Source organism: Chelonia mydas, chromosome 5 (assembly GCF_015237465.2).
Source record: "Chelonia mydas isolate rCheMyd1 chromosome 5, rCheMyd1.pri.v2, whole genome shotgun sequence".
Classification (NCBI taxonomy): Eukaryota; Metazoa; Chordata; order Testudines; family Cheloniidae; genus Chelonia; species Chelonia mydas.
This window is the reverse complement of record NC_051245.2, coordinates 11,558,296-11,586,108: the sequence shown is the minus strand read 5'-3', so window position 1 is coordinate 11,586,108 and position 27,813 is coordinate 11,558,296. Positions and strand designations below refer to the sequence as shown.

The 27,813-nt window shown below is 42.6% G+C and overlaps 1 protein-coding gene across 2 annotated transcripts in view; it reads right to left on the bottom strand.

Annotated features, from left to right (window-relative positions):
• Window positions 1-27,813, bottom strand: part of SETBP1 (SET binding protein 1) — a 313,423-nt gene that overhangs the window by 68,400 nt on the left and 217,210 nt on the right. For both annotated transcript variants that reach the window (XM_043546875.1, XM_037902453.2), the window contains exon 3: window positions 19,668-23,124. In XM_043546875.1, the coding sequence (XP_043402810.1) occupies window positions 19,668-23,124 (3,457 nt within the window). The remainder of the gene's footprint in view (window positions 1-19,667; window positions 23,125-27,813) is intronic.

The following is a 27,813-nucleotide window of genomic DNA, read 5'->3' as shown; positions in this document are numbered from 1 at the left end:
ATGAAGTGAGCTGTAGCTCATGAAAGCTTATGCTCAAATAAATTTGTTAGTCTCTAAGGTGCCACAAGTACTCTTTTTCTTTTTGTGGATACAGACTAACACGGCTGCTACTCTGAAACCTATCTTTTAACCAGTTACTGATCCATAAGAGGACCTTTTCCCTTGTTGCATGATTGCTTAGTTTGCTTAAGAGTCTTTGGTGAGGGACCTTGTCAAATGTTTTCTGAAAGTTGAAGCACGCTATATCGACTGGATTGCCCAGCCATAGACACAAATATCAAGCAATACAGTAGCCTGTGAAACTTCACAGATGTCGCACGGGGAATAAAAATGAGGGCCCTTGGTTACAAGAACGCATTCTTCCACATCTAGAATTAAAAGAGAACCTCTGTTAGGTGCTGGTAGCTGGTAGGGTTCTATGATTTCTTAAGGCCCCTAGGGGACTGATTTTCATAATTAGGCAGACAACTGAATATGCACAATCACATGACTAATTTGTGCTATTACTGGCATTTGCTAGTCTCCCCCATCTTAAAAAAAAACCTCTCACCTTTGATTCCACTTGCCCCTCTAATTACTGCTCCATCTACCTTTTATTTCTAAGCTCATTGAAAGCATGGTCTACAATCACGGTCTGGAGTTCCTCTCTTCCAGTTCTATCATAGACCCTTTTCATTCCGGCTTCCGCTCTTTGGCACTCCATTGAAAGTACTCTTGCCAAAGTCTCTAATGACCTCTTCCTAGCCAAAGGTCAGAACCAGTACTCCATTCTCATCCTCCTAACCCTGTCCAGCCACTTTTCACACTGTTGACCCTGCTCTTGTTGAAACATTGTCCTCCTTTGGCTTCTGTGACTCTGTCCTCTCCTTGTTCTCCTCCTTTTTCAGTCATTCCTTCAGTATGTCTTTCAGAGGATTCTCTTCATCTCCCACTCCAGCTTTCTGTGCTAGTTTCATAGGGCTCTGCCCATGGTCCCCTCTTCTTCCTCTACATTTTCTTTCTGGGCAATTTCATCCTCAAACACAAATCAACTACCATTTCTATGATAACAACTCTCAGGTCTGCCTTTCTTTCTAGATGCATTTCTTTCTCTGTTACACGTTTCATTACATTACAATAACAGAATGCACATCATGGTGGGGAGCAGGAAGGGACTTTTGGTCAAGGGCACATTGGCAAACACCTCCTCTTGGGAAAATGCCAAGTGATTTTTATTATCCACAGAGCAGAAAATATCTAGTTTCCTAAGATCTCATTAAAAGTAACCCCATCGTGCACCACAAGAAACTGCACAGGACTCAACTGATCTGCATTAGACGTATGATCTGCTGAGCTGACCTTTCTGCGATTTGAATCTATGTTTCCAGTGAGTCTAGGCCAGTGGTGCCCAAACTGTGAGGTGTGCCCCCCGGGGGGCCTGGAGGAACATTTCTGGGGGTTGGGGGTGTCCGGGCCAGCCCCTATGTGGGGTTAAGGAGGGAGCACCACACAGCCTCACTCTGCCCCCAGCTCTGCCATGGCACGCCCCCAGCCGTGGCCCTGGATCCCATCCCCGGCCACAGACCCATCCCTGAGCCAGCTCCACTCCCGGCGCCAGACGCAGCCCCGGCCTCAGTCACTGGCTCCCAGCATGGCTGCGGCCCTGACTGTGGCCCACCTCCAGCCTCACCCCCAACCGTGGCCCCACTCCCAGCTCCAGCCCCCCCACGCAGCCGTGGTCTTGGCCTGGCTGCAGCTCCTGCCCCGACTGTGGCCCCGCATCCAGCCATGGCTCCAGCCGTAGCCCCAGCCCTGGCCCTGGCTGTGGCCCTGCTCCCAGCCCCGGCTCCCAGCTGCAATTCTGGAGTCAGAGCGGGTGTGACCTAAAACTTTTGGGGACCACTGGTCTAGGCCTATGGCTTAAGTCACTAAGCTGTCCCCTCCAGCTTATGTTTTTCATGAAGTGCCAGTAACTTTTTAAGGCTGTGTCCTTGACTCATCCTTGAGCCTAATGCAAGGTTCCTCTAACAGTGAGCTACCTTACATAGCTTACCATCTGTGATGAAATATTAAGTGAGGTGAAGATGGATTAACTCTGAATGCCTGGCTCTAGTGGAGTTAAGTCTGACCCGTCACATTATTTTTCAGCGTCGTTTTTTGTGTGTGGTTTAATTATTTACATGCTCCAGTCTGTTTGATTTGGATCTTCTTGAATGTCAAAGCTTCAGAACTCAAATACAAGCCAAGCTTTTTTTGTTGCTATTGAAGCCCAACGTTAATGCAGGCAGCAAACAATGGTGCCTCCTGAACCTATCTACACTCTCGGTTCAGTTTTCGTTTCACTTTGCACCTGCTTCCAACACTAATTTTCTGTGCCTTTGGGGGAAGAAAAGTCCTCAAAAACAAACCTAGAAATTCCAGAGCTTGGCTAATTCCCTGGTAGAATTCTGAAAGCAAGGAACTTCTGTTTGAAAATACCAATAGGTCAGGCAGCAGTAGGCAATACAGGACTGGCCATATAAACACTGCTATAGTACTGGTATAAACAACAGGAACAGTGGGTCTTATATCTGCTGAAGTGAATTAAGTAGAGGTGTAAATTCAAATTATATGGAGATGGGATGAAGTAAAACTTTGCCTTCCTTAGCCCTAGTTAATTTCCCTGGAGGACTGGCACCATATGTCATGCATGCCAATTACGTTTGTGTCACATGGCTCCTAGCAGCTGCCTGTCCCTTTCCCCAATAGAACACACCCCTGACTGATATAAGTGTCCCTGAGAAAAGTGCCAGTGTGGACAGAACTATGTTGGTGGGAGAGGCTTTCCTGCCGACATAGCTACCGCTGCTCATTAGGGGTGGTTTAATTATGCCAGCAGTAGAGTGGCTACACGGGAGATCTTGTAGCCGCTGTGCCGCTGTACGGTCTGTAGTATAGACATAGCCTAAGAAATAGAGAGACACAACTCACCCCACCTTACTGTGACTGGTTGCCTGCAAACTGACTGCTGCTAGGCCCAGATTGCGCACTTCCCTACCGAGCCCCCTGCCTCCAAGCAGGACCAAGAAAACCCCGCAGGATTTAAAGTGATAGATCACCATTTTTTCAGTACACCACATAAATAAATGTGCCTTGGAGCTATCTGTCACGGGATGAGAACTCAAGGATTCCTGGTTGCTAGTCTCATTTGCTACTCCTTAGCTGAGGCCAGGGTATTCTCACTCTGCACTCATGCTGGTTCATTCTTAGATTCTTCCTCTCCAGGTTAACCTAAGATGCTACTGTTTGGATGGGTCAGTGACTCTGAGGCATTCCTGTTCTGAGCTCACCAGAGGAGCAATTGCTTCGGCATAGCTACATAGCCAGTGACACTGGAGTAGCAGGGAGCCTGGCGCAGAATCTCCTCACAATCACCACTGCAAATGATCCGTTCTTCTCTTTCTTGGAGCCTTCAGAAATGGCAGGGGCTGTAACTCCCACATACTGCCCAGCTACCCACTGGCTAAACAACTTTAATCAGCACTGTTCAGCAAATCACTGCAGCCATTTACACTAACTTCACCCGTTATACAACGGAGAGGCTCATGCAGATGTTCTTTGTAGAATATTAGAATTGATGCCAGCCCGACAGCCGGCACCACAGTACTATCTGGGGAACAAGAGCTTCCTAGACTCATTCCTAACACTGGTTATTTTCTGATTTAATAAAAAAAATGTACTCAGCACATAAGGGAGATGGGTCAGTAAAGCTAGTCTGGCCACCTAGAAAAAAGTAAGGTGATAAGTAACGGTCAGCATGGATTTATCAAGAACAAATTATGTCAGACCAACCCAATATCTTTCTTTGACAGGATAACAAGCCTTGTAGATATGGGGGAAGTGGTAGATGTGGTACACCTAGATTTTAGTAAGGCTTTTGTTACTGTCTCATAGGACTTTCTCTTCAACAAACTACAGAAATATAGCCTCAATGTATCTACTATAAGGTGAGTGCACAACTGGTTGGAAAAGTGTACTCAGAGACTAATTATTAACGGTTCACAATTAAGCTGGAAGGACATATAAAGTGGGGTCCTGCAGAGATCTGACCTGGATCCAGTTCTGCTAAATATCTTCATAAACAATGTTGGATAATGGCATAGAGAGTACACTTACAAAGTTTGTGGACGATATCAGGACAGGAGGGGTTGGAAGTGCTTTAGAAAACAAGATTAGAATTCAAAATGATTTGGACAAACTAGAAAAATGGTTTGAAATAAATTGGATGAAAAGTACTACACTTAGGAAGGAATAACATGAGTCAACAATATAATACTATTGCAAAAAGCCTGGACATCAGTCTGGGATGTATTAACAGAAGTGTTGTAAGCAAGACACGAGAAGCAATTCTTCCACTCTACTCAGTACTGATAAGGCCTGAACCGGAGTATTGTGTCCAGTTTTGGGCATCACACTTCAAGAAAGATGTAGACAAATTGAAAAAAGTCGAGAGAAGAGCAACAAAAATGATTAAAGGTCTAGAAAACATGACTCATAAGGAAAGATTGAAAAAAATGAGTTTGTTTAGTCTAGAAAAAAGAAGACCGAGAGGGGACATGATAACATTTTTCAAGTACGTACAAGGTTGTTATAAAGAGAAGGGTGATAAATTGTTCTCCTTAACCACTATGAACAGGCAGGACAAGTAGTGATGGGTTTAAATTGCAGCAAAGGAGATTTAGGTTAGAAATTAGGAAAACCTTCCTAACTGTCAGGGTAGTTAAGCACTGGAACAAATTACCTAGGGAGGCTGTGGAATCTCCATCATTGAGGCTTTTAAGAACAGGTTAGACAAACACCTGTCAGGGATGGTCTAGATAATACTCAGTCCTGCCTCAGTGCAGGAGACTGGATTAGATGACCTGTCCTACATTTCTATGATTGTATGAATCTATTAATGCAGAGAGATGAATAGCATGACAATTACATTTCTGCAACACCCACACACTCCCTGGAAACAACTTAGAAAAGGGGTTATTCATCTGAATCCATCCTCTTTCTCTATGCCCCACCACAGGGGCTGAGAGCGGCTGGAGCACTCAGTTTTGCTAGGTCTGAACACTTTGAGGCCATGGATGAGTGCTTTCAGAGGATCCCCAAGTCTGAAACTCACTCTTTTCCACCAGCCAAAGATCACGTGTAATGACTCTCCAGACATGCCGCATGACATGTTTATTTAACTGGGCATTTTCCTGGGCGTACAGATGGGTGGGATCCATTTGGCAATGGTTGCAGTGATTAATGGCGTGGCCGGTTTTGTAATGGCACCCAGATATAAAGGCAATGGACACTAGAAACATTCATTTGTAAATGATTACATAAAATAATCACTGACAGTCGGCAAGGGAAGTAGAGTGTGCAAATAATGGGGGGCAGCCTTTAGAACATTTGCTAAATAAAGAATGCCTACTAACACAGATTCCTGTATTGGATTGGTATGTCAATGACCAGGTGTCAGCTTCATCTAATGCTAGTTATGAAATATCAAATTCATCTTCAATGTGTTCACATTGCATCCTCTATTCATGCTTATACCTCTTAAGAGAAGGGGGGGGGGAATATAGGCCAAGTTCTATTCTTGGTTCCATCAATTCAAAAATCAGTGGAGAAACTCCAGATTTACACCCGTGTCAATGAGACCAGAATTTGGAACTATGTGTCCGGCAGCTTTCTCTATTAATGTATCTTTCCTTTAAGAGTATCTGTGTCCCACATCATGATCATATTGTATGTATCAATGTGGGACCAAGTCCTGAGACAATTGCTCAGTTCGTTACGAGGCAACATTTTCATGGGGCTAATTTTTGCTCTTCATTACACTCGTATAAACGTGGAATAATTCCATTAACATCAATGGGAGTTCCGACTGAGTAAGGATGTCAGGCCTTGGGTCCAGTTTATATTTTAATATCAATAAAAGAAATTTCAATTCTGCCTGGTATTTTGGAGAGGGGCAGATGGAGAAATCCCACGTAGAATGCATGACATACAGTTCTTTCCGGTGAAGTTTCCATATGGTAGAGCAGTAATGGGAGGAAGAAAAACATTGACAGTGCAGGTATATCTCATTACAGAGCATATGGGCCAAACTTTTCTCTCAGTTACACCAGTGAAAATGTAAAGTGAACAGTACTCTCTCTTTGGAAAGCACAGATCAGTTAGTGGATATATAAAGCTAAGCATGTGAGGGAAACAGAGGCAAACTTGAGCCACATTATAGTATAATAGGGAATATATGTGGTTGGGTACCACAATAGTTAAGGACAGGAAGCATCGGAGCAAACACACTTACTACTTTCATGAAAAAAATGTCATATAATCTTTAATAACCACAAGCAGACAGGATCTTCGTTGTATGTCTGAACTTTGGCAAATTGAATGAAAGCTGCCCAAAACATCTGTTCTGGGCTCTCAGCATTTATATAGCCCCTTGTTAGAGTAGCAAAGATGGTATCAGATCAATGGAAAAAGAAACACTGCACAAGAAACGAGCACAGAGAAGTTGGTGACAAAAATCCAAGATTAAAACAAGATTTGCAAATGTTTTACGTGCCAGCAACTTTCAGTTATTCCACACAAAAGAACATTTGCTTGATTAAAGCTTCAAATCACATTCAAAAGACAATCAAATCAAATTAGTTCTTGAAGAAAGGAGACCAACAATGAGTGGTCCATTTCCGTTTCCTTACCACTTAGAAACACACTAGTATTTACCAATTACCTCAGTGGCCCAAGCAGCAGTTGTGACTCTGGCTGCTCAATAATAACATGGCACTCCAAATGAAAAGAAGTCATTTAAAAGACACTGGGCAATATGATGGAATGCATGCCCCATTCAACAGCTTTTTTCCACTGTGGTCATAGGGTAAAATTTATTCTTGTGTAGATGGCCAGCACAAGACCCATTCAACACTTAAGTCCCATTTTAGTCTTATTTTGAGAGCTTAAGTGGCTCGTAGTCTTTGTGCTGGCCCTCTGAATACCATTCATATAGATTATATCAGTAAAACAAAGCAGAGAGATGCCATCAGCAATTTCCATATACAACATAGTTAAAACTGCAACTTAATAAACCATGTATGTTTTTGTTTGGCAGCATAAAGACCTCAAATGAGTTCAAAGACGGACTGTGGCCAGCCTGGTGTCCACAGTTTTTCTGGAAGGGGTAGAGAATGTTTGGCCAGCGGAAACAGAACCAACTTTCCAGTGCAAAGCCTGTGTTTTAATTTGCAAAAACTTAAGGCTGTGATTTATACCTCTGAAGGAAAAAACAAACAAACCCTAACAGTACATTCTATATAGGGGTTTTTATTTTGCCAGCAGTTTGTGGGCTGGAAGATGAGGTGCATTCCTGGAGATTAGACATCACCGAACTTTTTTTTTTTTTTAACAAACAAAATAGCAAGAGAAGCAAAATTCCCCCTAAAGGAGAGAGTGTCTTGTGAAAGTTCTGAATTAGTGTGGCTTCCTTTTGGCTTTTCTTCTATGAGGAATACTCATCTACCAACAGGGTTAGTCAAGTTTGACTCAGAGACAAGATTTTTTGCTTGAAATTGAGGACACTTAGAAGGACAGTGTCAACTCCATGGATAGAAAATGTTTTTATGACCTTAAAAAAGTTCAGTGAAAAGTGTTTTTACAGTTAAACACTACTCTGTGTTCTTCTGTTCTTAAACCCTACAGCATCCTCACAGTGTGCAAGAACTAGGAAGTAATAAGGAATATAAATGGAAAGTGAAACTGACCAGTGCAGCTCCTTTGACAAAGTCAAGTGACATTTAAAAACTAAACAGCATAAATGGTGAATTATTATTCTGATTTTGATATGTTAAAGGATTTTTTTAGTAACACAGCTAAAGAACTGGGGGTTAGAACCTCAGCTGGTGCCAATCGGCTTACCTCTACCAGTTGGGATCTGGCCCTTTATGTTTATTGCAACAATATCTTTGCAACAACTTTCTCCTAAATTATTTCTTTCCCTAGCCTAAAGCTTCAAAGAGCACAACAGTTGTTCTTTGTAACTTACCCATAGCTGATTGCTTAAAAGAACATCGAGTACTTGGCCAAAATTTGGCCATGTGTAATGGTTAAAAACCCACTTTTTAAAGATGGGAGGAAAAACAAAAATTCAAAAGAAATTTTGTTTTTCATGAAGACACCTATCTTTGACCATTTCTTTTCTGGTGTTTCCTGGTGGTCTGTGTCACATTTTCCTTTCAGTTTCCTGTAGAAGGATTTAACCACAGTATTACAAGGTGCCAGAAACTCTAGGAGATTTGGAATGAAGAAGATGAGAACATCTACAATTACATTAGTTGTGGGGGCAGGGGAGAAGGGGAATCTTCATGCTTCAGGGCAAAAACAAACCTCTAAATGAGGTGGATTAGGAAATCTCCTCTATGGTCTTGTTATTCCATAATTGTCTATCTTCCTCTTGCACCTTTCTCTGAAGCATCTGATATTGGCCACAGTCAGAGACAAGATACTGGGCTATAAGGATGCAATGTAGCAATCACTATGCATCAAATATACTAAACACAAAAGTGCATGTGCCATATACTCTGTAATACATCAAGTTGACATCTGCTTAATTACAAAAGCACATGTGCCTGATTAGATTTCAACACCTCCATGTTTCTTAGACACTGGTTTTTTTTCCTTTTTGTGTGAATTACACAAGCCACCTTCTGCAAATCTCTCTCTCTCTCTCTCTTTTACATTACCTTCTAGGACCTTTTAAACCAATGTAATCCCCGAATGGCAAATTTCCTTGTAGGAGTGTGATATTCATCAAGAGAACAATGGCATTTGGATGAAACAAAACTCTCTAAAGAACTCCCTTGGAAGCTGGGAAAATCTATAAAGTTCCTACTGAAAAATAACCCAAGTTGCGATTTGGTCTTTTAAGATAAAATATTAGGGGCACATTTTGGATTTGGTACATTTCTAGTTACAAGAAAGTGGGATCAGTGCCTTTTTTGGCTATTAATATAGATTTGTAAAGCTGCAATGATCCTTCTGATAAATTTCATATTCCTTTGAAGTGCCTTTACTCAATTTTAAACAAGGCAAGAATTACAAAATTATACTACACTGGCAAAGTCTAAAGAATGTTGGTCTGACATGTATAAAATGTATAACACTACTAGCTGCATATAGATAGGAGGTTTAATATTAGGAAATTATGTCCTAACAGTGAGGTCTATCTGACTGTGGAATAGCCTCCCAGGAAAGTGGTGGTATCCACTTTATTTCAGTCATTTAAAGCTGATCTGGAAAAATATCTGAAGAACATACTGCTGAGTACAGTTCGATATTGGTAGAGGTGTGTGTGGGCTAGATGACTGTCAATATTGGTCTATATCCATCTTCAGTGTCTACTCATACCTTTTTGCTAGCATTGTAGTAAGAGCTACTGAGACTCAAACACAGTAGTACACTGTTGTCTTTATGTAGCCATTAGCAATAAAGAGCCTACAGCAGAGCTGGTGTAAAACAAATGCAATTCCACTGGCTTCCGTTAAGTCAGCAGAGTTGTGCTCATGCGAGTTTCACTTCTGTTTGAATGTGAGCCTAAGAGCTAATTAGCAGTGGGCACCATTAAAAAATGGACAATTGATCACTCACAGTAAATAATTTTACCTGGATCTTCATTGAATTTCCATTTCTAATAACAGGGTGGGGGAAATGAATGGGGAGCTTAAGTTAAACACCATCTGTAACGGGAGGCAGGGGTGGGAGAAACAGCGGTGATAGAAAGAGAATAAATGTTATTTCCTGGTCCCAGGACAGGCCCAGAGTCACAAAGGTTTATATACCCGTCACATGGCAGGGATCAGTGCTTGCTGACGTAAGCTTGTATTTTTACACCATCCATTGTTAATGTTACCCTCTCTGCTCTGTGTAATCCATTAGCTTCTAAACACCGAAGCACCGAAACCTGGGATTACAGAGTTTTTCTCGCAGTGAAGGGGTAAGTGCTTGGCTAGTGAGTTTATGCATGCTGTGCTGATGTGTTTACTTACCTAAAACAATTAAACCGGAGTAGCTGCCTAATGAGCTGCTTTCTGATTTGATGAAACAGAGTAACCTAGAGACTGGATTCAATGAGTTTGTATGCTAAACCAACACCAGCTCCATGGGGAGACTATCTGGGAGACAGCAGCGTTCTCTTGGGTGTGTGTTGCCAGTCACCGAAGCTACATCACTATAATTAACATCAGTCATAATAAGAAAACAGAGGAATAAAAGAGAGTTAAGAGATAACAGTTTCAAGGGCTCAGGAGGAGTCCCTGTTCTATGTGGCATTGTCACTGGGGATTAATTAGGTCTTCTGTAAATCACAGGATGACTATCATATCTCCCTCTACCCTGTTGCACATCCTGTATAAACACTAAACACTGGGTAAGTGGGGATTTAGTAAGGCAATATATTAAGAAACAGAAGAACGAGTATGCTGCATGCACTTCAACGAGTGAGAAGTGATGTCTCCTCCCCTGAACATTGAAAACAGTATAAACATACCAATATCATTCACATTTTCATTAGGCTTCCTGATTCACAAAAGCTTCTGAACGAGAAGATGCAGAAATGTTTGCTGCTGACTGACTTTATGTTCAGGTCAGGCATGAAAACTGAAGCAGAAAGTGCAATAAAGTAACAATAATTCTTTGGGTCCTCTCATTCCAGCATTTCAAAGCACTTTATCGGCATTAATTAATTTAAGTCATGCAACACCCTGAGAAGTAGGCAAGTATTATAATATCATCCCCTCAAAGGGAAAACCAGGAGAGATTAAGTAACTTGCTGAAGTTATGCAGCTAGGTAGTAGTAGATCTTGGAAGAGAACTCAGGAATCCTGAATCTGGGCCTGCTTCACACCGATTTTATATGATAGGGAATCTTGTGACTTCAATTAGAGTTAATCCTGATTTAAGTGAGAGAAGAATCTGAACTACTGCCTCCTTCTCTAACCACACCCTAACAGAAGAATCAGAGGGGTAGCCGTGTTAGTCGGTAGTCACAAAAACAACGAGGAGTCCGCTGGCACCTTAAAGACAAACAGATTTATTTGGGCATAAACGTTCGTGGGTAAAAAACGTTGCATCTGAAGAAGTGGGGTTTTTTACCCACGAAAAAACGTTGCGTCTGAAGAAGTGGGTATTCGCCCACGACAGCTCATGCTCCAATACGTCTGTTAGTCTATAAGGTGCCACAGGACTCTCTGTCGCTTTCACTGGATTCCTCGTTGTTTTAAACACAAGAATGACTCTGTTAAATATTTCCAAGTTCATCCTTTTCTGAAAGAACCTGGGCAGCTCATTTGGCTAACTTTAATGGGTACATTTTCAGTGTGGGAGGAAATCGTTGTTACTTGGAACCACACACCCACTCACTGACCAGATACCCCTCGCTGCTTTACTAACTAGAAGCTGCATTGCACAGTATTATTAGAAAGATCTATCTTACCACACATATCACTGTTACCGTACACTGTAGGAGCTAGTGAGTGTTGTGCTTGCGAAATGCACACTCTGCTATATAATGCTGTGCATTAATTTTTAAGAGAAGATTAGATCAGATTGTGCCATATATTTTAATGCAATGTAATCCCTCCTTTTTTAAGGAGATGCAGTCATTAAAACCAAATCAACTGAATGACAACAAATCTCAAAAGCAGGCTGGCAATTCCCAGTGTCTGCCTGGCATCTCACAGACACATCCTGTTGCAAATGTCTCAAATTTCTGATCCTACCTCATTTGTGTCATTCAGTTCATTTCATGGAAAGAACACGGTCTGTGTTCCAATGCCCAGGGGTGATGCAGAGGTTACAGGGTTACTGCACACACGTGCACAAACTCTACCCTGCCCTGCCTGGAGACAATTTCTTTGGTGTACACTCTAGAGGGCCCATTTGTGAAATGTGCGACTCCACCCACACTCTGGTATATACTTGAGGTCAGGGAACTTGTTCAAAGTGATTTTGAGGTTTTGTGCTAAGAACAAAAACAGGAAATTTGCACTAATCTGGTGTCTACCTTTCCCCCCCTCAAATCTGCAACTCTCCCAGGTTTTTATTTTAAAACTATGATTAAAACAACAAAGGATGTGAAGATACACATAGGCCCCAATTGTGAGCAAGGTCCAAGCTATGATCAACACAGATTGGGAAAAATGATCCTAGGGTAGGCCAAGGGCCGATCCAGTCTCTGAAGTAAGCTACAGCAGTTTAAAGGCTGCTCTAATTTACACCTGGCTGTCCACAGCCCCAAGAGGTTGTTCTGCCACCTAAAAATAGTTGGAGTACAGACGGACTTTTGTCTATGCCCCCTTCTCCCACTGTACTGGGAGCCAGGAAGGGTGACAACAGCGAACCGCAATGACAGCTCTATGCCACCTGGAGGTTCATCCTAAGCAAGAGATGAGGCTTGATCTGGCTTTCTGGTTGCTTTGTACTAAAGCAGGAACCACAATCTGTCCCATAAAATTTAACAAAGAGGGCAGAGAGACTTTGCTGGGGTGAAAGATGTTACAAGACGAAACCTCTGAGGGCACGTGGGTGGGTGAGGTGAGAGATACTGAGTGAATGTAATGGTCTTGGAACCATCTGAATGACAGAAGTCTCCTCTTTCTCCACAGAATGTGTACTGGCAGGACAAGCTTCCCTACCCACTCCCACCTCAAAGACAACCAAGTAAGAGCACCACTCCATGCACATTGTCATTCATCTGGGAATGCCAACCGGGAGGAGAGGTGTGGTTATAGCTTTCATGAGATGAACTCTCCCAATCCCTGGCAACTGGGGTAAAACCATGTGACTTCAGATAGGCTACCAAACCACCATCAGATGGTAACAACTCTCCATCCTTAGCAATCTTGGGTGGAATTGAACTAGAGGTGAAAAACCTCAATAGTCCATTTTACAATTCTGGAGCCATTCCGCTTCCTATCTGTTTGGCATTCCATAGAATAGTCATGTACCATGGTGTGCCTAGTAGCTTTCTAGTGCTGTCTAAGAGTGGGTGGTTTGGTCAGATTTTGATATCACTTTAACAGAGAAGTCAAGCAGAAATAACTCCACTGGGGCCAGTGCAGTTACTCCCATTACACACAGTTTCAGACATGACAGATACGGCAGTTTATGAGTCATCTTGGCCAGGTCCCCATGTAAAGCAAAACTGGCTCTCTATTTATTTAACTTGGTTATATAAAGGCTTTGTTTGACTGATCATGCAACCGCATCATTACAGTTGTATTCCAGCATCACTATGATGTCAGCACCCTTATTTGACTTTCGGTCACTATTATTGTAGACCAGATTTTAACCAGTGACCTGACGGCGTAAATCTCTCATTACTAAACTCCTATGAGCCATCTAGCCCTTCCTTTGCTTAACAGTTGATGTTGTATTGCAGTCAGTCATCTGTGCTCCCTGAGTTTCTTGCAATTACCACTAATCTATGTGCAAAATAAGTCCGATTTGGTGCTGAAGCAAACTGCAAACTGCTGCATGCCATCCACTAAGCGACACTGTTGATTATTATTAAGATTTCTTCAGCCTTCTCAAATGCTTACTTAACTGTAAAGACTCACTTTGAAGATGAAACAGAAATCCAAAACTTCTCCCCTAGGATCGCTCTCTTTCTACACCTACCTGGGAATTGTTCTGCGTTTGTCTTTCTCAGTCAAGTCAATTTGTGTCTGCTCTCTAAATAGAAAACTCTTTTCTCTAAATTATTATTTAACGTTAATGTTGCAGGATATCAAGCTAAAGCTGTTAATTAAAATGCTCTTAACCCTCCGTTGCTGTGATGCCTACAAAAACTTCACACTGACAGGCAGCTGGTATGTTGAGGCTGCTGCCTTTTGGACTGATCCATATTGATTCATTGTATTCCTCCTGTCTATTATTTTCTCTCTTCATCCCTTCTACATAGGAAGTGCCAGACTAGAGCAGAGCATGGTCAGGCTAGTATGGCTTTCTGCATCTGCAGTGGCATATAACTAACACTGCAGAAAGCAAACCAGGCAGCAATGTATCCTAAAGGCCCAGGAGATCTTTTCTGAGGCCACGGACACAATTAGTTTGTAGTTGCAATTTTAAGAGATCCCTAAGCATCTAGGGGCCTACACAGACACTGTGATGTAGGTGAATGAATACATAAAGAATGGCCCTGGGTAAAGCTCCCATGCAAGCCCTGCTGAGTCATGACATATCAAACCTTCAACCTATAACTGAATATTAGCTGTTCTGTCCCTCAGATCCTGTGGACAGAAGCAAACTTCTGACTTTATGGGTTGATTTTAAATGGCAGGTGTTTGAAGCTACTCAGGGCTTTGAATGTGAGAAGCAGACACAGTGGAGATGCATCTGTAGGCAGCATGAAGCTAGTTAATATGTCAAACATGTACGGGAAATGAAACTGATCAGCTGAATATCATGTTCGTATCTATCTCAGGGACTTATCTGGCCCCATCCCTAAAATATCTGAGCACCTAACAATCTTTAACGAACTTATCCGCACAATACTCCTGCAAGGTAGGAAGGTGTTACTACCCCTATTTTACAGGTAGGGCTCAGAGGAGCTAAGCAACCTGACTAGGTCTTATGGGAGGTCTGTGGCAGAGCAGGGAACACACACACACACACGCACGCACGCACTTTGGTCTGTGTTTGTACATCACCTAGCACAATGTAGGTTCACGACTAGGGGTCTTAGATGCTTTGATAATACAAAAAATAAATAATAATACATATCATCTATACATATAAGATCTGATCAGCATAGAAATACATATAGATATCTCAGAGCAGGTTGAATGAGAAAACATTCACCAGAAAGAACGCATTAATCAAATATCTTTTTTGAAAAATTTTGCTGCTATTCATCCAATAACATATGCACTGCCGAATATGCAATCGGATCTAGACTGTGGAACAACAAAAACCTACTCATGGAATACGATATTCAGCAAGCCACAGCAATATTTGCTGAATAAAGGGGTGGACTAATACTATTTGACTATCCCTAACACGGTATTCTCTGCACACAGAAAGAGGAATCACTTTACCCACTAGTGAAAAGTAGCTCTCTCCATCTGCCCATTGAGAGGGTGCAGCAGCATCAGAGAACAGTGTAGGCTGTCCCTCAAAAAAACAAAACAGGTTTCGACTTTGCCAACAGTTTGCCGTGCTTGTTTATGTGCAAGTCAAGTCTTGTTTTAAATCAGGCAACACTACTGGACTATTTGGTGAGGATTTCCAGAGATTTATTCTGTGCTGCGTAGATGGCCCATTCCTACAAACACTTAGGCATGAGGGTAACTTTAGTGATGGGAGAAGTCCCATTGATTAAAATGGAACTAACTCGAGAGAGTTAAGCTACTCACTTGTGTGTTTGCGGGATTGCCTCTAAAGCAGTATATACCGTATCACCACTGGAATGGTTATGCATCCATTTCATTGTATCACTTGTTCTAGATCCTTAGCCCAATATTTCTCCTACTCTCCCTTTTGTCATGTTTTTGGTTAACTGTTAAAAAGACAGACAGATCCGTTGTATGTCCTAGCAGGCATTGGCTGATGCCTAGACCTTGATCCGACCTCTTTGCTGGTTCTCTTAGCTTCATCTGTTTGTACTTCACATCCGTGATCTAAAGGAGATACTGATTCCACTGAACTTTTGAGTTAAACTGGTGCCATGTGGAGTGGTGGAGGCTGGGACTACAGGATATTTTGTAGGAGAGTTAAGTATTAATTTATAATGCATGTTCATCATGCTAAATACCTGACACTTGGAGATTGATGATTACTACCTTTCTTAATAGCTGCATATGATTAACTTTATACTCCTCTAAATTGACGGTGCATAGTATCTACACTGTATCTGATGAAAACCTTGTCCCTATTAGCTGATGTTTGAGCCAGGATGTCTGATATGCGTGCTAGATAATCTCTTCCTGTGTAATCTTCAATTACAAAGACCTGCAGAGATAATCTAAGCATAAAATAACCCCTAGATCGTGATCAGTCTCAGGAAAGGGATATACAGTAATACAGTGCTGTACAGAGTAGCTTTTTGGTTATCAGTCTTTGCTGCTGTCTCCATTAGACTCACAACCTATATTTAATTGGATAGCATCTATCTATGGTACTTATAAGACCTCCATGGCCAGAGTAGCTATGGACTTCATAAGCTTTAATGTATTTATTGTCACAGCACTTATGGGAGGGAGGGAAGGAACTGCTATTATACTTCCCTCATTATACCCCCATGTGATACAAATCCCTGAATATCTCTATTTCTTATCTGTAAAATGGGGATCATGATTCTTTGATCCTTTTATCTACTGAGATTGAAAGTTCTTCAGGGAAGGGACCATCTCTTGCTCTGTGTGTGACCGATTTGTAGCCCAGTGGGGTTCTGATCTCTACCGGGGCCTTCAGGTACTACTGGAATACAAATAGTGATTTTAAAAAAAATGAAATAGCACTTCCAGCAGCCCATTTCATGGCAAACTGTTAGGAGTATATGGGGACTCGATCGAATTAAATGGTTCCCTCCTGACTTTTATCATGGCTATCTCCTTATACAGCATACTCTTAGTTGCATATCTTACCTCCAGCAATATATAGTAAAGAGGAACCTGGAGATATAAATGGTGCCCATATACTGCTGAAGACATGTGACTGAAACATCATGCAATAAGATTTACCAGAATAGGACAACGCTGCCCTGAAAGTCTGATGTGAATCTGCATTAAACTTTAGTCTGAATATTCAGGAAGCCTTTCTTTATCATTATTATATATTAGATGTAAACAGTGGGAGATTAAAACTGCCTGATGATGAGAACTATCACAGCTATGGAACAGCCTCCAGCTGGAGAGCTACATGTTTCACAGTGCTTTCCTGGCTCTCATTTCCATGAAATACAAGGTAAGTTAGGAGAAAGAAGGTCAAGGTTATCATGGAAAAGTTTAATCCATCCTCAGTGGACACCAGTTAATAGCTGAGGACAATTTCAAGAGCAGACTGCAACCGGGAATACCAACGAAGGGGAAAGGCAAAAAAAAAAAGTGGCATTGAGATCTTAGAAGATCATAAGTAGACAGATGGTCTTGGACTTTAATGAGCAGTCTTGGCTCCAGACCTTTCTTGGCAGAGTGCTTTAGTTTTAATATTTTCCCTCTTGTCGTGCAAGTTATGGCCCTGGTTAGCTGGCTCTGGTTACCTAAATGTGGATGATTTTTCCATCTAAATAATACTTTGACAATGAAGAAAACAGTTCATAATCTACAACTTGATGGATTAGGTCATGGGGGAACAACACCTATTAGCAGTCATGAAAGTAAGACATTTTTAAAAGTTGGAACAGTGAGTGCAGTGAAGCAGAAACTGCAGGTCTAACCACTTCATCTTATTCTGTATTGACATTAATAATGCACCAATGGAAAACAAAATGAATCAGGCTTTTTATTAACAAAGAATTCTACCCTCAGCTGAACTAAAAGTCAGTTTGGTGGGAAATGTAGGGGGATTTTAGGGCTCAATTTCGAAGTGTCCACAGTTATTTTAGTTTTTTTCCTCTTTAGTTAGAATGTTTTTTTCATATATTAAATGGATTATCTTGGAAAATTAAGATTCAGCAGTTCTTCCGGTTCATGAAAATGAAAGTGCAATTGCTACTATACTGGGAAATCAGTAATGTCCATCATGTACTCAGGATAAAAATGATGGGGGCTCTGAACCCTTATGCGTTAGGACATATCATCATTGTAATAGAAGCCGCTGCAGTCCATGCATAATGACCCCACCCTATGACGGGGGGATAGCTCAGTGGTTTGAGCCTTGGCCTGCTAAACCTAGGGTTGTGAGTTCAATCCTTGAGGGGGCCATTTAGGAATATGGGGCAAAAATTTAGGGATTGATCCTGCTTTGAGCAGGGGGTTGGACTAGATGACCTCCTGAGGTCCCTCCCAACCCTGGTATTCTATGATTCTATGAACTGACCCATCCATGTTGTTTGCTATGACCAGGAAATAAATTCAGTCTCATTCCAGCATTTCTGTATGTCCCATATTTGTTACAATGGGTCTGTTTCCATATGGCAATTTTAATGGATATATTTCCAAACTGCTGGTTGGTTGTGTGTTGACTAAAGGTTACAGACTGGTCAAACAGTGACTATTTGCCTAGTTCACCAGAGGGAGGGCAGGACGAATATTAGATTTTTTTTGTACTTTACCTAGTAACTCTCCCATTTAAAACTTTGCTTTTCTTTACTTAAGGCCAGATCCTAGTCGCAGTGAAGGAAATGGAATAATCCAGTTAACTTAAACATGAGCAGTATTTGGCTCTTAATCAAAAGCCTAAGAATCTCATATGGGCAGGCTGCATAAATTCTATACTCTCTCCCAGGGCCTTCCCCAACAGCGATTCTGCCTCCTCATTTTTGAGGCCAGGAATGACCCAAATTTGATGTGCCTCTCTAGCACATCAGAATCCAGCTCTGAATCTCCTCCAAACTTGGCCATCCCAATAAGGTGCATACTCCTCCAGAACCCAAGCGTGAAATGTGCTGTATGACAGAACAATGGGATATCTGATGGTGCAGGAGCTCTGGGATTGCTCCCAAGCCAAAGTTGTTTACACTGCAGCAAACCACCTGTCTCCGTGTCATTACCAGGAAGGCAGCTTTATAATGCAAAGTCCAGTTCTGTCTGCAGACAAGGTTCAGATCCCTTTCTTCTTCTGGGTGGGGAAGAGAAGCCCTGAAGCCCTAAATGGAGCTTCAGGTCCCCTCCTTCCTTCCAGTCCCACATATCCACCTTCTCTTCTAAGTCGTAAGTGCTAAAAATCAATGCACCTTGATCCTTAATCATCTAGGGCTTATTGCTTCAGTGACATCAGGCTCCCCCGGCTACCACCCCGGTCTGAAGGGCATGACTGTGCATGACTCCTGCTGACCAGAAAGTGAGAGAATTCGATTAGGATTCTAACCGGGGTCTCTGCCTGTCTATCCATCCAAAAACTGCCTAATCGCCAGGATACCTGGGTCTCCTGATTGGCACTACAGCACACAACTAGTGGGGCTGGCTCCGTGTCCCACAGCTACCATTTAACTCCCATCACACCTAATGGGACTAAGACTAGTGATCAACCGACATCTTTTGTAGGCTCTCCATGCCATAGGAGAGAATCTTTCTTTAGTATGATGGCTCTACTTCCAAGGGCTGTGCAAGCAAAGACTCAATTCACCGTGGTCAGAGGCACTGGATTCCAGCAAGAGGAAAGTCTGCAGTGCTCCCCTTGCCAGCAGTTACCTATAGCAGTGACCCTGTATAAGCCAGTGCCCAGGAGATTTTCAAAGGAAAGGCAAGAAGTGAGGATAAATAGGAGAGAAGCAGAGAAAATATTTATAAAAATGCCATGCAATAACAAAATGTCTTTAAAAGGTTTTGGCTTTAGATCTAGCTAACATTCTTGCCACCCCCAGCCCCGTGCCCCCAACAATCCAAAGTCTGGATAATCATGGGGGTTTAATGATATAATGACAGAGAAATAAGTGTCTAACTTTTATAAAGGAACATAACGGTTGAGAATGCCAAGCTCCTTTTTGCTCAGGTTAGAAATTCAGGGCTTACCTGAAGAGGCCGAAGAATCATAGGTACTTCTATCCTTCCTATTCATCCTGAAGGATTGAATGTCCTTTTCCCTGTATGTTCCAAACCCTTCAAAGCTTCTTCTTTTATTCCCACTTGCATCATTGTCCCGCTTTTCACTGGAGGAACTGATTTCACCAAACATGTCCAGGGACTCTGACCTTGCACTAGTCTCAGCGTTACCCGAGTATCTCTTTGTGCAAGAGTCAATGGGATCGTTGCTCAAGTCACTTTTATCTTTGCTCTGCGTCCACTGCTGGGCGTCAGAAAGCGATAACGTAGACAGTGTATCCACTTCAAAGTTATTCTTTGAGCCTTTGTGTCCCGTTTCACAATGCTGGTGCTTCTGTTTCTCCTTATGCTTGCTTTTCTCATTGAGCAAGGAGAGGTCTTTGTCTGAGCCACTTAGCCTTTCACTGATTGCATGGCTGGAGAAGCCGGTGGACTTGCTAGCAAAAAGACCGCTCAGATCCTCATGTGCCCCCAATATCCGCTCATCCTTATGCTTGTGCTTATGTTTGTGTTTTCTTTTGTGAAGTCGGCCACTAGAAAGGCTGGTTCCTCCAACCTTTGGAGGTGCCAAGGAGGACTGCATATCTCCAAGGCTCATTCCCACAGGTGTCTGCAGGTGCACTCCGTGTTTGGCTTTATGCTTGGCAGTGGTGGACATCTTCATATGAGAGCTTGAATGGAACTGGGGTGGGGGCACTGCGGGCCTCATAAATGGGGAAGCTGCTCCAAGTGTGTGGGACAGGTACAAAGGAGCTGGATACTGACCGTAGTAACCAAGATTCATCATAGGCATTGATGTGTAAGGCATTCCATAGGGTGCATAGTAACTCCCACTGGGAATAGGGTAACCGAACCCTTGTAAAAAAGGCACCTTTGTCATGGTGTCATTGGTTTTGGCAGGTCTACCACGCTTCTTCTTAGACTTCATGTCAGAGGTCCTGCGAAGATAGAGCAATGGGTCATACTGGATATATGGCACAGGGTAATAATGATCAAAATTAATCCTGAAAATGCTAGGATATGGATTTTCATGGTAAAAGGTGTAGCTTCTATGGGAAATCCTGAACACTTGAAACTTGTTGATGAGCTCCTCGAGGTCTGCAAGAAACTGGAGGTCATCTCTGTTCTGCAGGCTTTTCCTTTTCCTCTTGTGCTTTGGCTTTTTAATGCTCTCGTGAGCGAGAAAGTTATCAACAATGAGATGCTTCTGCCGGTGACCATGCCTGTTCTTTGTGCTGGTGTCAGATGGTATGGCCTCTGGATTGTCCAGGGTACAGAAATCAAAAGAGTACCTCCTGCGGGATTCTGAGCTTTTTTCTGCTTGGTCAGAAGTGCTGTTATTGTCTGTACCTATTCCACTGTCGCTTGGTATGGTTTCCTCGCTGTGAGACTCACTCACTGGTGACAGCGTGACTTCTTTCAGAGAACCTATTTCACACAGATGGGAAGGTGAGTTAGCCATTAACCTGGGTGGAGACAGCTTCCAAGTTCCACTGTGCATTCCTTTCTGGGTTTTTGTAGGAAGAGCACTGATGGGTTGAAGATTTGGCATAGTTTTTAACTCTGAAAAATTTGTTTCAGTGCTTGCAGGGCTAAGGTTGCCATTAGACCCCACTAACTGTGTTGAAAGTGGATGAATAGCTGCTGGTGACAATGCCACAAGTGACTGCAAGTTGGAAGGCACTGCTGGGTTTTCTGGCTGGCTCGAAACAGGCCTTGAGTGCTTGATGGCTGTCTTAGGTTCTTCTGGAGGGGGCTGCAGCTCTGCTCTTGGCTTCCTGCCCCGTTTTTTGCCAATGTAGATAGTCCCCCTCTTGCTGACATTTATTTGCTTCCCTAGTCTGGCATCGATGGTCGCAGCTCCTGTGCTGGATGGTGGCTGGGCTTTTGTTTTCAAAGCTATGTTGCTGGAACAGGACAAGATCTGATTCAGAATATTCTTCCTCTTGAGGGACTTCATCTTGTTGATGGTCTTGATGGTCTTCTTATCCAACACGCCCAGCTTGCCGACCTTTTTGTGAAATTTCAGTTCACTGACGGATTTGTCCTCCCCTGGGACCATCTGGGCCAGCTTAGCCAGGTTCCGTCTCCTCTTCCTTTTCTTTGTGCCTGGAAATTCTCGATTGATTGGACTGACCGGGCTGGTGGAAGTTCCCTCGTGGATGGTTTCAACAGTGAGCAAAGGCTGTTTCTTTGGTCGTCCTCTTTTTTTCTTGATGGGCGTAATCACAGTAAGACTGTCTGTATTGGTATACAGAGGGCTAGATGGAGTGATGGGATAGGCTGAAGGAGGCTCCACCATCAGCTTCTCGGATGTAGCCACGGAGGTTTCCTGAAGCATGTTTTTAGGTTTGCTGCAGGTCCATCTCCGTTTTGCTACAAGTTTTGGGTGCTGGACTTCTGGCAATTTGCTTGATGCAGGAAGATTGGTAGGAGCGGACATGGAAGTTCCAGCTGCAGATTTTCTGAGCCTACCTGCACTGTTTGGGGGAGCTTTGTCAGTGACCCCACTGCTCTCAATAGCTGTCAATGGGGACTCGTTCTCGGGAGCTTTCCCTTGCTTTGTGGCTCGAAGATCTTTTTTGCTCCCCTCCAGTTGTGAACTAGTCCTGTTTGCTACTTCACTGCTCATGGGAAGTCCAGAAGGTAGGCTTTTTTCCTGGATAGTTTTATCTGCTGAAGATTTTGAAGATTGCCTTTTTTTCCTTTTGTGGCCAGACATATCTGCTGTCGGAGTCTTTATTGGGATAGTAATTCGTACGTGACTGGTGTCACTCTCAGAACCATTAGCAGAACTCGGGTTCTGCCTCGAGGGCGATGCTTCTAGCAGTTTGTCCGTTGAATAAGATTCCTTTTTCCCTTCCATGCTGTCATGGGTTTTGCTCTCAAATGCTTTTTGAGCATTTTTCACCCATTCTACATCTGTGTTTTGGATGGTTTGATTTATTAAGTCTTTTTTGCTGGATTTCTTCTTTGTGTTCCCAGTGGGTTGGTCAGGGATCTCCATTTGGCCTCCTCCCTCTTTATCAACTAGAGGCAAAAGCCCATTGCACTCTGATGGATTGCTAGGCTGGGATGCTGCCGTGATGTTATTTGGCGATGTTGCACTGCATACAGCCAGCTCTTTATTGTTGGTTGACAACTGACTCCATGTGCTTCCTGCACCAGATTTCTTTGTTTGAGACTTGCTGAAAGAAACTGGCTCTTGAGCAGAAACCTTGGTGGCACTAGCTGCTTCTCGGCTGGATTCTGTATTGAGGAAGCAACTTTGAGAAGCAGATCCAGTGTCAGAGCTTGCTGACCAGTCAAGATGGTGCTGGTTGCTGCTTTTTTGCTGGTGCTTTGATTTTAAGGTGTCACTGGTGAAGTCCTGTTGGAGGCCTGGGTCATAGTGCAGAGCAGAATGCTTTGGGGGCCGGTCATAAACCTGCAAAGCAGAAGAAAATGAAAAAAAAAAAGTAAGTTTATTGGGCTCATCATAAACATTAATGTAAAGATCTTATAAACTTGCATGTTGAAGGACAACTACTCTTAAATGATCTTCTCTTAAGTTTCAAGATACTTTGTAAAGTCGCCTTAAAAAAGGACACAGGTGAAACTTGACCACAGATTTATGAGTTGTAAATGCATCTTTTTGCAACCTTAAGACCAATAGAAATATTTCCATACACTTTTAAATTACTAAGGATGGATATATATATATATATATAGGGTTTTTGTGTGTGTGTTTGCACATCCACACTTTTAACACAAGCAAAACCTTCCCTTGTAAGTGGCCTGATTTTGCAAACTGTTCCCACGTTGAGTAACCATTACCTTTGTGGGCAGCCCCTCTGTGTCAGAGAGGGTTGCAGAATCAGATCCCGTGTTTGCAGCTCAAAAATTACAGCATGGTGCTAGTGCACGAGAAGTGGACAATGACATTGTCTACAAAGTGAAAATGAAATTGACGGGTCTGCTTTTTTTTAGAAACCTCAGGGAAAAGTGATGAAAAGGTATGGTCCTGAATCTTCAAAGACTTATTTACCTGCTTAGCTTTATATATGTGAGTAGGCCCAACTGGACTACTCATGTGAATACAGTAAAGTAGGATCAGTACCCTAATTAGTTTTTAACGTCTCTTTCCATTTTAATGAACTGTAATTCGCAATCTGGGTAAGCAATATTTGCAATATGATTTTTAATCTGACCACATCCCTTCAAACTTCAGGGATAACATAAAGGGTACAGTTATGTTGAAGACTAGTGCAGAGCAAATGAAAGTCCACATTGATTCTCGGTGGACTTTCTTCAGCTGAAGAAATTATGTATGTTTCAGGCATAACATTTTCAAAAGCCCCTTCAAACAAAACAAACCCACTTCACTTTCATTTATTGACCACTTCTAGACTCTTGCTCCCCTGTAATCATTTGTTGGTTTTATGATGATTTCCTATCCATTTTTGTGACGCTCCATGTCAAGCTATGAAATGTGTTTCATACATGTAGTATTGCAAGCTACTCTTCAGGAGTAAACTGTGATTGTAATTAGACTGAATACCAAATACGTGATGGGATACTTAAAATAAATGCGTAAGCAAGGGAAGAACAGTAGAAAATAACACTAACTACATTTTACTGCCACAGTTTGGCTATTACAGTTAAGTTTATATCAGCGGTACTACCATAAACCTCTCTTTCTCGGGATTTTATAACAGATATTTCGGGGAAAGAAGATCCCATCCTAAGAGGTTTTCAGGTCTATGAAGCATGGTTGTCAGAAGTGCTACATAACCCCAATCCTGATTGACCTCAAATGGAATTTTGTTCTTTGAGGGTGCCAACAAACATGTGAAGAAGGGTGATCTAGTGGACAATTGGACTTTCAGAAAGTTTTGGCAAGGTCCCTCCACAAAGGCTCATAAGCAAAGTTAGCATTCATGGGGAGGGAAGGTGTTCTCGTGGATCAGTAACTGATTTAAAGATAGGAAACATAGAGCAGGAATAAATGGTCAGTTTTCATGGTGGTGAGAGGTAAAAAGCAGGGTCCTCCAAGGATCTGCACTCGGACCAGTGCTGTTCAACATGTTCATAAATGATCTAGAAAAAGGGGTAAACAGTGACATGGCAAAGTTTTCAGATGACACAAAATAACTCAAGATAGTTAAGTCCAAAGCTAACTTCAAAGAGTTACAAAGGAATCTCACAAAATGGGAGTAAGTGGGCAACAAAATGGCAGATGAACTTCAGTGTTGATAAATGCAAAGTAACGCACATTGGAAAATATAATCCCAACTATAAATATAAAATGCTGGGGTCTAAATTAGCTGTTACCATTCAAGAAAGAGATCTAGGAGCCTTTGTGGATATTTCTAAAAAACAAATCTGCTCAAAGTACAGCGGCAGTCAAAAAAGCTAACAGAAAGGAATAGATCATAAGACAGAAAATACCATCATGCCACTATATAAATCCATGGTAAACCCACACCTTGAATACTGTATGCAGTTCTAGATGCCCCATCTCAAAAAAGATATATTAGAGTTGGAAAAAGTACAGAGAAGGGCAACAAAAGTGATCAGGGGTATGGAACAGCTTCCAGATGAGGAGAGATTCAAAAGACTGGGGCTGTTCAGCTTGGAAAAAAGACGACTAAAGGGGGGATATGATCGAGGTCTATAAAATCAAGAAAGGTACGGCGAAAGTGAATAAGGAAATTTACCCCTTTTCACAACACCAGAACCAGGGGTCATCCAATGAAATTAATAGGCAGCAGATTTAAAACAAACACAAGGAAGTACTTCTTCACACAATGCACAATCAAATTGTGGAACTCATTAGCAGGAGATGTTGTGAAGGCCAGAAATATAACCAGGTTAAAAAAAGAGTTAGATAAATTTATGGAGAATAGGTCCATCAATGCTTATTGAGCAAGGTCAGGGATAAAACGCAATGCTCTGACTGCCAGAAGCTGAGAGTGGACGACAGGGAATGGATCACTTGATAATTGCCCTGTTCTGTTCCTTTCCCCTGAAGCATCTGTCTCCAGCCACTGTTGGAAGAGAGAATACTGGTCTAGATGGACCACTGGTCTAACCCAGTATGGTCATTCATATGTTCTTATGTTTAAAGGTGGTGAACCACCAGGTTCAGGATTTATGTTTAGAGACCGGCAAACCTGTATATTACTGGGAAATGGATGGTGATAGATCCTTAGTGGGTGTATGTAAAAGTCAGGCATGTGGCCTTGTTGGAACACACCATAATAATTAAGCTATTGGGGTGCACTGGCTCAAGGAGTAACTGGAGATTCTTCAGTTCTGGGGATTGTTCGGCATTTGTGCATGTGGGCTGAGCATGCTTAGGAAAGGAAAAGACTCCCAGGAAAAGTAAAGTGAGACAACAGAGTGTGCAGCTGTTGTAAATTGCAGGTGTTTTGGTTTGTGCACCCTTCTTCTCAGCCTATTCCCAGAGCCCAAGCAGTAAACTGATCCTGAGGAATGAACTAGCCCCTCATTCTACAAGCAGCTCCCTCTACGTCAGTGCTGAATCACACGGAGCAGGCAGTAAAGGGAGAGCCTGCATTGGTGCGACCTGCGCTGCATTTGCTCGGGGGTTCTAGGATGACACAATCTGCTTGTTTACATGGAGGAGTTCAGTTTCCAGGGTTGTGAATTTGACATCTTTCTTCAGGCAGGCCTACAAAAGGTAGCCACCTCCCTCCATCCCCTTTGGCCACTGAAAAAGGAGGGCACTGAAATATTGTATTTAGCGTAAAATCATTATTTTTTAAAATAATGATCAAGCTCACGAGATGCATAGTCAACTTCATTGTCCCTCTGCTGCTTCTGCCGGCTCTCAGCTTCCAGACCAGATTGTGCCTGGGTCTTATGGTGTGCAGTCTGAAGAGCACGGGGGCAAGAATGGCTCCAGAAGCTATCCCATACCTGGCCAGGCCTCAGTAAAGATACAGGCACAACTGCAGTCCCATCACTCCCTCCCTAATCTCCTGGGAGCACACACAGGGGTGCTTATGCTGGCTTTCACAGTGGGACTGTGGGACATGGAAGGGGAAGTACATTGCACTTTATCAAGCAGTCTAGCAGCAGGCTCTCTTAGCAGAAGGTTTGCTCTCGACTTCAGTCAGACCAGGACTATACCTCTTGCTTTCACATCAGTCTATAAAGCAGCTACCCCACTGAGAGGACTACCTGGTGTGACTTTTGTTTTTCATTAATATTTACATTGCAGCAGCAACCAGAAAGCTCCATATCGGGGTCGTGCTGGGTGCTGTACAAACACAGGAGTATACAATCTATGCCCCAAAGATCCCTAAATAATAATGATCTCTCACTTAAAAAACCCGCAAAAACTAGAACTTACAGGGCTTTGATGGTGTAAAGCTGGCACTGTTCCACTCTCTTCCATGAAGATGTAGGACTTTACTTCAGTGGAGCACCTAGCCCTATGGCTGTAATCAAAGTAACCCTAAAGCTCCTCCCAAAAGGCTGAGTTGTGAAACTCAATGCCCTGAGAAATTTCATTCGAAAAGTAAGGGTTACAGCAGTCGAAAAAAAAAAAAAAATCACATGCTACTAATGCCCCTCACCCTTGGCTTAAAAAAGGCAAAGATATTTAATTCAGGGCTAAAAATAGTAATGATAATTTGAGGACCGACAACTTGGATGCCAAATGCAAAGCAGCGGACTTTTTGTGACTCAGGGCTTGTCTACACTGAGCCGCAATACGGATGACAGGGGTGTGAATTGCAGAGCACCCCAAAGTGTTGCACTCTAACTGTCCTGTGTGGATGCTGCGGGTGCAAACGAAAAGGTCTACATTAAAGCAAACCAGGTACCTTTCTGCTCCCCCCAGCAGCGTCCACATGGGGCAGTTCGATAGCAACACTCTGGTGAGCTCTGCAATTCAGTTTGGACACAGCCAGTTACCGCTCCGCTCTGATCACCTTGTCTCCCAAAGCGGAGGTTGACACTGAAACTACCAACGATCTCTAACTATAGCCCTGCTGTTGCTATAATACCACAGAGAAGCACAAGCTCTATATTGCAATCCATGAAAAGAGATACATGTGACATCTAAGGTGCCAGGACCGCAACTGTTTAATCACATGTTCTACTT